Source organism: Astyanax mexicanus, chromosome 12 (genome assembly GCF_023375975.1).
Source record: "Astyanax mexicanus isolate ESR-SI-001 chromosome 12, AstMex3_surface, whole genome shotgun sequence".
In the NCBI taxonomy this organism is placed as follows: Eukaryota; Metazoa; Chordata; class Actinopteri; order Characiformes; family Acestrorhamphidae; genus Astyanax; species Astyanax mexicanus.
Genome location: NC_064419.1, coordinates 2,484,003 through 2,496,336, shown reverse-complemented (window position 1 = coordinate 2,496,336; position 12,334 = coordinate 2,484,003). Strand labels below are relative to the sequence as shown.

Below are 12,334 nucleotides of genomic sequence, written 5' to 3'. Positions count from 1 at the left end.
TAAACTTTATAAAATGTAGTAAATTTTTTTATAAATAAATAATAAAAAAAGGAAAGACCTGTCTGTGAGCTTGGTTTCTGTGTTCATCTGTATTCGTGTGGGGGAGATTACAGCCCCTGATGGATGGATGTACGGACCGCGTTTCATCCTGGTGTCTCAGAGCTCTTTTGATATGCCTCTTTTCTTGTTTTTCTGCCCTTTAAGTCTGTCTTTCTGCTTTTGAATTTCCAATTTCCACGTCTTACTCTCAGTCCCGGCCCCATGAAATGAGTCCCGTTGGACGAAGAAGCGAGTAAATATGATTTCCAGTGTTTTTCTGGGGAGGAAGCTTGATGTTCTGGAAATGCAAACAAAGCCTGATACAGTTCTGTCCCCGAGCAAAAAGTCACAAAGTCTAGAGTCAACATCTTACCTAAGATTGACTAAATTCGGACTGAAAGAAAAGAAACTAGAAAGAAACTTATAATGTAATTGGTTGAGAGGTGTGCTGTGAGTGTCATTATCAGCCGGTAATGCACTATAACCGAAGCTTAACCAAAGAATAAATGCAATAATACACTCGAGGTTTGTGCTATAACATCTAATATTATAATATTAGATGTTATAGCACAAACCTCGAGTGTATTATTGCGTAAGTATGGCCTAGTTATCAACTTTCTGAAAGAGAATTTAACTAGCAATGCTTTAGATTGAAACACCGTAGCAACCACCTTGACTACAATAGCAACGGCCTACAATAGCAATACTTTGGAAACCACTTAGCAACATAATAGCAACAACCTGGGATACAATAGAAACCACTTTGTAACAGCTTATCAGCCACCCAGCGACAGCATAGCAACAACTTAGCCTTAGCCTATCTTAGCAACCACCTGATATCCCATAGTGACCCGTAGCTGCTCAACAACTCTCGCTAGAACCGTGGTTTTGTTCATCGTGAAATTTCTCTTTTTGTGTCACTGCTTCCTTTGCATCATCACATTTCTTACTGAATACAATAAAATCCTCACAGCAATGCTTCCAGAATAGCAGAGATGATCATTTAAATACCCTTGATATTAGAAATAACAGGGATGTAACGATGCACTCTGTTCATGATTCAATTCGATTCTATTCACGATTATGGATTCATGATTCGATTATTTTTTTTCCACAATATTTGGAACTAATTTTAAATGTCAAAAAAATAAGGCGACTTTATTTTTTTTATTATTTTTATTTTTATTTTTTTTTTATATACTATACACCAATTATAAATGACTGACACATCCTCCGCCCTTAGCTTACGCCCACTGGCTCTTTAGCCTGCACTAATGGGTTTGCTGCTGCGACCTCTGGTGTTCAAACGAAGCAACTGCATAACATTTCATAAACATTTCCATAAACGTTGATCTTTTGGTCATACTGTATTAATACATGACTTCAAATATCAATATTTTATTGATATGTTGGCACTCTAAACTGTCTAAAACTTGCCCCCCCATTCATCTTACTAAAGTTACTGCCTTATTACTAGACATTGTTGCGCTAATCAAATGAATAAAATTAAAAATTAGTCCTATAAATGCATAATTTATGCCACCATGATATATCTTAGAGAAGTATCTTTTAATTTATCGAGTATTGCATTATTACAGTATTATGGGCTTTTGTACAAATACAGCTAAATCATGTGATTTAGCCTAAATACCTTATTTTGGCCTGGGTGAAGCATCATAAAAGTATATTTAGCTACTGGAGCAGGAAATAAACCCTGTTCTTATCAAATAAATGAACATCTTCCCGTGAATTGCTCATCCACTCAACCCTTAGGCGCTAACTTACCCACTTAGTAGGCGTCCTCTCTGGGATAATGCAGCGCCTCGCTTAATAAAAGAGCACTCAGTATATATTGTAGCTGTATTTGTAAATCTTTAGCATGAGCCGTATTTAGATTCATATATAAACGCCTATTAAAACCATCAGACGTACATCTGGCCTTTGATCTGACTCGAGTCGCTTTATATAAAAATGGGCTATAAAATCCTGAACCCCCAATGCCCGGCGGACTCTAACTCAATCAGAGTAATGCAGTGTAGATTAAAAACGTGTGCATCGCAATTTAAAATTAAGCCTGAATGGTACGACAGCCTATTAGATTCTGCAGTAGAGTAAGTGGACCTAATAAAGTATCCATTTAGTAAAGTCAGACCGTATACAGTAGTAGTTAAGATGAAAAGAAGAACCCATGAACCCGATCCAGCATGGAGAGCTGATTAAAGTGCGCTGTCCTTGCTCAGTATTCGGCTGTAAATGTAACTGAAATATTGTGATTATTTTGATAAACTACAGACAACATTTCTCCCAAATTCCAAATAAAAATATCATTTAGAGCAGTTTTCAGACCTCAAATAATGCAAAGAAAACAAGTTCATATTCATAAAGTTTTAAGAGTTCAGAAATAATCAATATTTGGTAGAATAACCCTGGTGGTTTTTAATCACAGTTGTTGTTTTTTTTTGTCATGCATCTTGGCATCATGCTCTCCTCCACCAGTCTTACACACTGCTTTTGGATAACTTTATTCATGAAGCACATGCAAAACAGAGTGGGTTCTGATTGACCTGTTCTCTGTTTTTTTTTTTTTTTTTTTTTTTTTTTTTTTTTTTTTTTTTCTCCCCCCCTCCTGGACGGGATGTGTTTGTATCAAAACTAATTTTGTCTCAGCCTACTCTAAAGTATATCCCCAATGTCTGGTAAAAGTAAAATACTGTGAAAAAGAATATATATATATATATATATATATATATATAATATATAATGGCCTCATCTCTTTTTGCCTTGTCACTTCTTGTCTCATTTATTCTCGTATCTTCTCACCAGCTTTGTTATTGTCTTTTATTATTTTTTTATTTTAATTTTCCCCATTTACTCTTTTCTTCACTTTCTCTTTTTTGCTCATATCTCTTCTCATTATGGTGCCTTTTTTTTCTTTTGTCATCTCACTTCCTGTCTCAGATTCCTTGTTCAGATAGCCGAACGATGAGATCAACACAATTCTGATGAGTTTTGAGGTTTTTTTCTAGTCTTTTCTTGGTGTAAATTACAATTCTAATATTATTTTACGTCGATGAGAGTCTGAAAATGAGTCTTGGGCAGCGTGCAACTTTAGGAAAAGGAGTGAAAAGTGAAGAAAGAACAAAGAAAACACATTTTTCGGTTATTTTTTTTTAATGTCTCCTGTGATGCAACCTCTCACTCTACCATATCTGTGAAGTCGGAGAGAAATCCTGCGAGAAGAGACACCGATAATCTGACAGATAATAGGATTAACACATGAATCGACTTTCCTCGAGTCCAGAAAGAGAAGGAAGAGAAATATAAACTGGTAGAGTTGTCCTTTTTGATGTCTCCGCTGTGGTATGTTGGCCGAGATTATTTTTCTCCTTCGCTTAAATTACTGTTGCGACAATGACGGTTTGATATAAAGTGGACGTGCCGGTTCACTGCACAAACTAAACAAGTCTATTCCCTCCCAAAGTGTCATTGTCACAACAGTAATTTAGGCGAAGGAAAATACTCAGCGCTAAGAGAAGTTATTACTCTGGGGGGGGGGGGAAGCGACGGGGATGGTTTTACGTGCCGAGCGTGAAGCGCAGAGTCCAGACGTTTTATCTCCTCTCTCTTTTATTCTCCCTGCCTTGTAATTGCATGTTAGGGCTGGAACACAAAAGGGCTGCCCCAGAAGATCAATTAGTTTCCACAAAGAGCTCAAACGAGAAAGAGAGAGACATAGAAAGAGAGAGAGAGAGAATAAAAAACGAGAGTCATGTTAAAGTACTGGAGAGATACAGTGTCTGGGTTTTGGTGAACAGCTGCTCTGCGAGTTTCTCATCTCTTCTGAGACCTTTTATACTCATCTTCTTTCTCGTGTGTTCTCATTTCTTCTCATTTATCTCCTTTATTATCATCTCTACTCACCTCCTCTTTTCTCATCTTATCTCTCATCTGCTCTTCTTTATTATTCTCCTTTATTATTCTCCTTTGTTCTCATCTCTGTACTTGTCTAATCTGTTCTCACCTCGTCTCTACTCTTCTCTTTTCACCTGTACTTATTCCCTTTGTTTGAGTCTCATCTCTGCTCGTCTCATATTTCTCTTCTTTATCTTCTTGCTTCTCATTTAATTTCTCATTTGATCTCATTTCTTTTCTGCTCAACTCCTCTGTTCTCGTCTTGTCTCTTATCTGCTCTTCTTTATTCTTCTCCGTTGTTCTCTTCTCTTTACTTGTCTCGTTTGTTCTCATCTCATCTCTACTCTTCTGTCAATCTCACCTCACATCGTCTCTTCTCTTTTTACTTGTACTTATTTCCTCTGTTTGAGTCTCATCTCTGCTCATCTCATATTTCTCTTCTTTATCTTCTTTCTTCTCATTTATTTTCTCATTTGATCTCATTTATTTTCTGCTCATCTCCTTTGTTCTCATTTCTTCTCTACTTGTCTTATATGTTCTCATTTCTATGTCTCCTCTGTTCTCATCTCTGCTCATCTGTCTTGTCTCCTGTGCTCATCTCTCCTGTTCTCATCCCTACTCTTCTCATCTCTTTTCATCAAACGTTCTCATCCATGCTCATCTCCTGTTCTCATCTCTCCTGTTCTCATCTCCTTTTATCTATTGTCCTCATCTCCTTTCATCTATTGTTTTCATTCCTGCTCGTCTCCTGTTCTCATCTGTCCTGTTCTCATCTCTTCTCATCCCTTCTCATCCCTTCTCATCTTCTTTTTTCATCTCTACTCAACCTATCTCTTATTCTCTTCCCTTCTCGTCTCCTCCGTCCTCATCAGTTCTCATCTCTATTTGTGTCTCCTTTACTTGTCTCATCTGTTCTTGTCTTCGCTCTTTTCTCACCTCTTCTTAACTAATTTCCTTTGTTCTCATCTCCTCTTGTCTCTTCTCTGTCTCAATTCACAACTTTTCTTATTGATTATTGTCTCTTCTCCATCTTATCTCTTTACTATAATTGTTCTTACTCTCTCGCTGGATTTCTTTTTTCTTTTCTCCTCTTTTCTCTCTCTCTCTTTCTCTCTCTGAACTGCTTTGTCTTGTTGTTTTTTTTCCGTTTCTTTCACTCACTGCTTAGAGAAGCAAACAAAAAGTGAAAAGCAAACAGGAAAAACAAGAACAAACCTATTTATAGCCAGACGCCTCGCCTCAAGTGGCTGAAAGTACTGCACTGTACCTAACACACACACACACACACACACACACACACGTGGTGAGAGGTACGTGTGAGGGAGTGTGTAGGCGGGTGGGATGGGTATGTTGAGACGCAGGAGAGACGTAAATGTGTCTGTATTACAGGAGGTGGTGGTGTGAGGGGGGATCAGCTGATGATTATTTAGATTCTGATGAATAAACAGCTGGATGAAGCTGAGAATACAGCTGTGCTGCTGCTTCACACACTAAACACACATCACTGCTCACAGACACGCTTCATACACAGACTTCAGTATGATAATATTTGTGTGTGTGTGTGTGTGTGTGTGTGTGTGTTTCTGCAGGCCGAGTCTGAGGGGTTCTCTCATTTCCACTTATACGTGTGTGCGGCGTTCCTAATAAAGTGGCGCAAGGAGATTCTCTCCATGTCTGATTTCCAGGTAAATTTCACACATCTGTCTTTCCTTTTTTTTTTTCTTGCATTTTTTTTTTTTTTTTTTTACTGTTTGTCTTCGTCTCCCTTTTTTGTCTGTATTTCTCTGGGTTTTTTTGTCTTTTAATTTGATAGTCATTTTGTCTATCGTTATATTTTCATCCTTGTCTTTTTGTTTTAATGTTTCTGGCTCTGTTTCTGTTTGTCTTTCTGTCTTTGGGTCTTTCTTTCTGTCTTCCTTAGTTTTATTTTTTTGTCTTTATATCATTCAGTCTTTATTTTTATGTCTGTATCTTTCTTTTCTGTCTTTCTCTCTATCTTTGTCTTTCTGTCTTAACTTTTCTCTCTCTGTCTCTTCTTTTCTTTCTGTCTTTCTCTTTCTGTCTTTCTTTGTCTGTCTTTTAATCTATCTTTGTATTTCTGTCTATTTGTCTGTCTTTAAATCTTCTTTTAGTCTTTGTCTTAGTGTTTCTGTTTTTCTAAAATTATTTTTCTTTTCTCTGTCTTTCTTTTTGCTTTTCTGTCAGTCTCTTTTCTCTTTTCCTTTCTTGTGTTCTTTCTCTCAGTCTGCCTTTCTTTCTTCCTTCCTTTCTTCCTTTCTTTGTCTTTCTGTCTCTCTCTTATTGTTTTGTCATTGGGCCTTTCTTTCAGTCTTTGACTTAGTGTTTCTCTCTTTATATTATTCTTTCTTTTTTCTGTCTTTCTTTTTGCTTTACTTTCTCTCTTTTTCTTTCTTGTGTTCTTTCTCTCTGTCTGTCTTTATGCCGTTTTTTTATTCTTCTTTTTGTCTGTATTTGTTTGTCTCTTATTGTTTTTGTCATTATGTGGTTATTATTTGTAACACAAAAGAGCCCATGTCTTCATATTGTCTAAAAACGTGTTGGGGTTGTATATATTTGAGTAAAAGCTCCACATAACTGCTGATGTTCTCAGTGTGTTGTGAGTGTGTGAGAGAATGGTGTGTGTGTGTGTGTGTGTGTGTGTTAAGCATGTGTCATACTCCACACTGTGTGGTCTCGTCTGAGCCGTCACACACACTGCGGCGATTGCAGTAATTGGGGCTGCAGTGGAGCCGCCTCGCTGTAACTGCATTTCACACACCAACGAACCAGCCCACCTCAGAGACCAACAATACACACACACACACACACACACTCATTCTTCCCTTCTTTAATTCTCTCTTTCTCTCTCCCTCTTTCTTACTCTCTTTAACTCTTATACACCATTCACAGAGCAGTCGTAGTAGATCAGTACAGGATCCTCTAGCCTTTTTAGGTCTGGAGAGCAGAGAGCAGATTTCTGGTCGGGCCAAAAATTCCCACCACAGATTTCTGGTCGGGCCAAAAATTCCCACCACAGATTTTTGGTCGGGTCAAAAATTCCCACCACAGATTTTTGGTCGGGTCAAAAATTCCCACCACAGATTTTTGGTCGGGTCAAAAATTCCCACCACAGATTTTTGGTCGGGTCAAAAATTCCCACCACAGATTTTTGGTCGGGTCAAAAATTCCCACCACAGATTTTTGGTCGGGTCAAAAATTCCCACCACAGATTTTTGGTCGGGTCAAAAATTCCCACCACAGATTTTTGGTCGGGTCAAAAATTCCCACCACAGATTTTTGGTCGGGTCAAAAATTCCCACCACAGATTTTTGGTCCGGTCAAAAATTCCCACCACAGATTTTTGGTCGGGCCAAAAATTCCCACCACAGATTTTTGGTCGGGTCAAAAATTCCCACCACAGATTTCGGGTTGGGCAAAAAATTCCCACCACAGATTTCGGTTTGTGATCATCACAATATAGCAAAGTAACAAATCAAACTTTTTTTTTTTGTTTTTGTTTTTTTTTTTAAGTTGCACAACTGTGTTGAAGTCTTCTTCAGTGTTGCAATGTTAGTTACCATCCTTCTGAACAGATTAATGTAAAGAAAAATGTGTTAAAGATGCAATTTTAAGGATAGAGAGTAAGGGCAAGTGCATTTAAACCTTTATTTGGGGCTAAAAATCGAAAAATGTCAAGAGACTGTGAACTTTGAGTTGAACCTAAACCTAAAAACGTTCTTTTCTGACACTATCCCTACTACTGATACTATTTTATTTATTTATTATTTTTTTTTTTAAATAATGGTTTGGTACCATTTCTAAAATGCCTTTCCTGTTTTTTTTTTTTGTTTGTTTGTTTGTTTTTCTTCAGGGGCTTCTCATGCTTCTGCAGAACCTACCCACAATACACTGGGGCAACGAGGAGGTGGGTTTACTCCTGGCTGAAGCCTACAGACTCAAGTACATGTTTGCGGACGCTCCCAGACACTACAAAAGATAAGGACTTCCTCCATCACTGATGAACTCAACAGTGACCCACAGTGACCCACAGTGACCTACAGTGACCCTCGTGCTCGCCCTCAAGTCTGGAGCCATTTCTTTAATCTGCTGTTACTTTAATCTGACTGAGGGCTGAACCTCAGGAGGGTCTTCAGGCTGCAGGACTGGAAGGAAAAGAATGATTCTTCAACGAGATCCTCAACAGGAAGCAGCGTTTCTAGAGAACGAATATCGAACTTCGGCGAAAGTCTTCAGTAGATCATTTTTTCAGCGGAGGAAAAACCACTGAGAAACTCTTCCAAGGATTGATTTTTATGTGAAAATTTTATCGTAACTAATCAAAAGCGATAAAGGAGAAAGAGGCGTGGCCAATTTTCAGACACTTTATGATCTTTATGATGCTTTTTTTTTTTTTTAAATAGTAGTAATTTTTTTAAGACCATTTGAATTGTAACCGTTGAATGTTATCCAATGAGTTTTACATACATAGACGACGTTTCCATGTGCGCTGTTGACCGAACCGCCTGTTCCTGCTGAAAAAGGAAAGCTGATGATTGGTCAACATGGCTGTTCCTGCAGTTCTGCGGTACTAAAGCAGCTATTCAGGAACATTTCTGATGATGAGATGCAGCGGTACAAGTCATTAGCTCATAATGAAGAGTCTCTGCGCTTATAAAAGACTGTGAATTGTGAATTTAAACAATCAAGGACAATATCCTGTCCTACTTTCTAAAGGTGGCCTAGCTTTGTATGAACCCCAATATTATGTTGCACAAATGTTTAAGGCTAGAGGTGTACTTACTGTTGTTTGGCCGTGCGCTCATATAAAAAAGTGAATCTTAGAATTTTTTATACTTCTACATACAGCTCTGGGGAAAAAAAAGTAAAAGATCACTTAAAAATGTGTTTTTTCCTTGATTTTGGCAAATTAAAAAACAATCCATCAAACCACCAAACTGAACTGCTTGAATTTCTGCACCAGGAGTAAAGCAGCATAAAGTTATCCAAAAGCAGTGTGTAAGACTGGTGGAGGAGAACATGATGCCAAGATGCATGACAAAAACTGTGATTAAAAACCAACCAGGGTTATTCCACCAAATATTGATTTCTGAACTCTTAAAACTTTGCATTATTTGAGGTCTAAAAACTCTCCATATTTTTTATGTCAGCCATTTCTCATTTTCTGCAAATGAATACAACATTTTTTTTGTTTTAAGAGAGCACTTTAGCAAAATCAGAGAAACTGATTCAGAAATTATTTATAGGTTTATGTTTGAGTAAAATGAACATTGTTGTTTTATTCTATAAACTACAGACAACATTTCTCCCAAATTCCAAATAAAAATATTCTCATTTAGAGCATTTATTTATTAGCAGAAAATGAGAAATGGCTAAAATAACAAAATCAGACCTCAGACCTCAAATAATGGAAAAAAAATCATATTCATAAAGTTTTAAGAGTTTAGAAATCAATATTTGGTGGAATAACCCTGTTTTTTCTGTTCTCCTCCACCGGTCTTACACACTGCTTTTGGATAACTTTATGCTGCTTTACTCCTGGTGCAAAAATGCAAGCAGTTCAGTTTGGTGGTTTGATGGTTTGTGATCATCCATCTTCCTCTTGATTATATTCCAGAGGCTTTTTAATTTGGTAAAATCAAAGAAACTCATCATTTTTAATAAGTGACCTCTTATTTTTTGTGTCAAAGTTGTAAATCATATAGCTGATGCTACGGAGGGCTACAGTCCGTACAAGAGCACATGGTAAGCAGCACAGTACACAGTATATCTCTACCTTTAAAAGTTTAAAAAACAGGCCGGTACTCTTTTTGTTTTTTGTTTTTTTTACTCTTTTTTTAAAGAGTTTACTACTGATGAGGTGATACGGTGATGCTGTGGCATGCTCAACATAGCTTCAAATATTGCATTATTAATAGGTTACAGTAATATGGGGTGGCATTATGCAACTGAAGGCTGGTTTTGCACCAGTTTTGGAAAATAGAAAAAAAATACTACTGAGTCGGTGATGCAACCTGAACTGTGTGGAAGTGGAAAAGCTCTGGTGCAGCACAGTCTGCTGCCTGTTTGCCGACGCCCTGAAAAAAACTGCTGGTAGAAACGAGTCGTCCTTTCACGCTGATCCAGGATCAGCTATTTCTGCCCAAAGCTTCCCTTTAATCACTGTGGGGAATAATCAGAACTGATCTCAGATCAGTGTGAAAGTACAGGGGTTGGACAATGAAACTGAAACACCTGGTTTTAGAGCACAATAATTTTCCTTTCAGACAGCTTCCTCTTACAGCGTCCACAGTTAATCCTGTTGGATGCGGTTGGTCCTTCTTGGTGGTATGCTGACATTACCCTAGACACCGTGGCTCTTGATGCATCACAAAGACTTGCTGTCTTGGTCACAGATGCTCCAGCAAGACGTGCACCAACAATTTGTCCTCTTTTGAACTCTGGTATGTCCCCCATAATGTTATAGTGTGCATTGTAATATTTAGAGCAGAACTGTGCTCTTACCCTGCTAATTGAACCTTCACACTCTTACTGCTCTTACTGGTGCAATGTGCAATTAATGAAGATTGAACACCAGGCTGCTCCAATTTAGCCATGAAACCTAAAATCCCACACTAAAATGATGACAGGTGTTTCAGTTTCATTGGCCAACCCCTGTAATGCTGCTGTTGCTTCAGCTGATTTCAAGTGGTTTTACTGAGCTTGTGGGAAAGTAGTAGGTAGTTTTTTCTCTATAAGGTGCTACATGAATCATGTAGTGTTTTAGACCCCGCCCACATGTATCTACACATATGAAAAAAAAACAGCTTTTAATATTTTAATAGGTTTTAGTCTTTGATTTGACTTCATGTCCACTTAAAAAATGCCATTTACAGACATTAAAAACTGAACTTTTTTTTTTTTTTTTTTTTACTTTCTCAAGCATATATAACTTACATTATTACAGATTCTAAATATAAAAACAATACTGTATATTTGTAATAGAAACAGTATTTACATTTGAAAATCTAAAATCTAGTGTAGCTAAAATATAAAATCTAGTTTATAGATGCTGTAGTTTTGGGAAGTAAGTAGTTACTCCTTACATAGGGAGTAAGAAAATATTTGAGATGACAATCAGTGATGTTTTGGAGAAGGGCTGCATGATATTGGAAAAAATTTACATTGCAAATGTCTTTTTTTTTTTTTTTTAACTATATATATTGTGATATTAAACAATAAAGGGCCCACCGATTTAAACAGCAATCGGCCCTTTAATCAGGCATTTAAATGTTTTTTTTAAAAAGGTAAATACATTTTTAATACATTTTTCTAGCAGTAAAAGCGTGAATTCTGCTGTAACGTGCTCACGTTTACAAGCATGTGCCCAGCCATGTGGATGGAGGCCACGCGGTTGCTTTTGTGGAGATGCAGATTTCATTTTCCAGCAGGATTTGGCACAATGCCCACACTGCTTAAAGTACCAATTGGTCTTATTATTATAATATTCTAATTTTCTGAGAAATCTACATATAATCTATAATTATCATTTAATATATAGATACATGTGGACATGGTCTTTAATGTAACAACAGCAATACTAATTTCCTCAAAACAACAACAAAAAAATGGTCATTCTTGATAATGATAAAGCTGTTTACCATTCTTCAATTTCTCCACATTTCTATTTCTGGTGTTCTGGTGTCCAAAAAACACTTAAAATCAGACCAAAATTGATAATTTCTCATTATAAACTACTGTATAATAACCTCCTGTAGAGAAAACTACCAACCACTTTCTCTTAAAAGCAGCAGAAGACAACTTTCCCCAACCACTGTAAGCACAGAAGGCGAGAAAGCTTTCCAGGTTTTCTTTTTTTTTTTTTTTTTAAGTAGATATAGGTAAATATATCTTACCCTCTTTGGCCTTTGATTCCAGAATAGAATTATGTGGAAATGATGTATACTTGAATTCCAATGACTATATAAATGTTTTTGCTTATTGTTTCACTTGTTTGATGAAATTCTTTTCTTTCTAATAAAAAAAATGACCAGGTGAGCGAAGGTGATGGGAACCAGTAATTCCTCGAAAGCAGAGTTTCTCTACCTATTGATCAATGAAGCACTGTCTAGTAGTAGTAGTCCATAGTGGGCCAATACCTGCATTTACACTGTATTGTTTATTTCTAAGTACCGAATTTTTCAGACTATAAGGCGCATCGTATTATAAGGGCATTATGAGACACTAGTAAGGAACAGGGGTGTCGCCATGTTTCCCTTTAATTCAGCTGGTCGAAAACTACTTCTTAAAAGAAAAAAGTTAATATTTTCCTGGATGTGTTAATAAGTGCTGGATGTTAATCTACACAGATTTCTCTCCTGAAAAC

The 12,334-nt window shown here is 37.0% G+C and overlaps 1 protein-coding gene across 2 annotated transcripts in view; it reads left to right on the top strand.

Annotated features, from left to right (window-relative positions):
- The window catches only part of tbc1d22b (TBC1 domain family, member 22B), a 56,472-nt gene extending 44,461 nt beyond the window's left edge, over nt 1–12,011 (top strand). For both annotated transcript variants that reach the window (XM_022670617.2, XM_022670616.2), the window contains 2 exons: nt 5,541–5,636; nt 7,823–12,011. In XM_022670617.2, the coding sequence (XP_022526338.2) occupies nt 5,541–5,636; nt 7,823–7,951 (225 nt within the window). In that variant the 3' untranslated portion in view covers nt 7,952–12,011. The remainder of the gene's footprint in view (nt 1–5,540; nt 5,637–7,822) is intronic.
- The last annotated feature ends 323 nt before the right edge of the window (nt 12,012–12,334 follow it).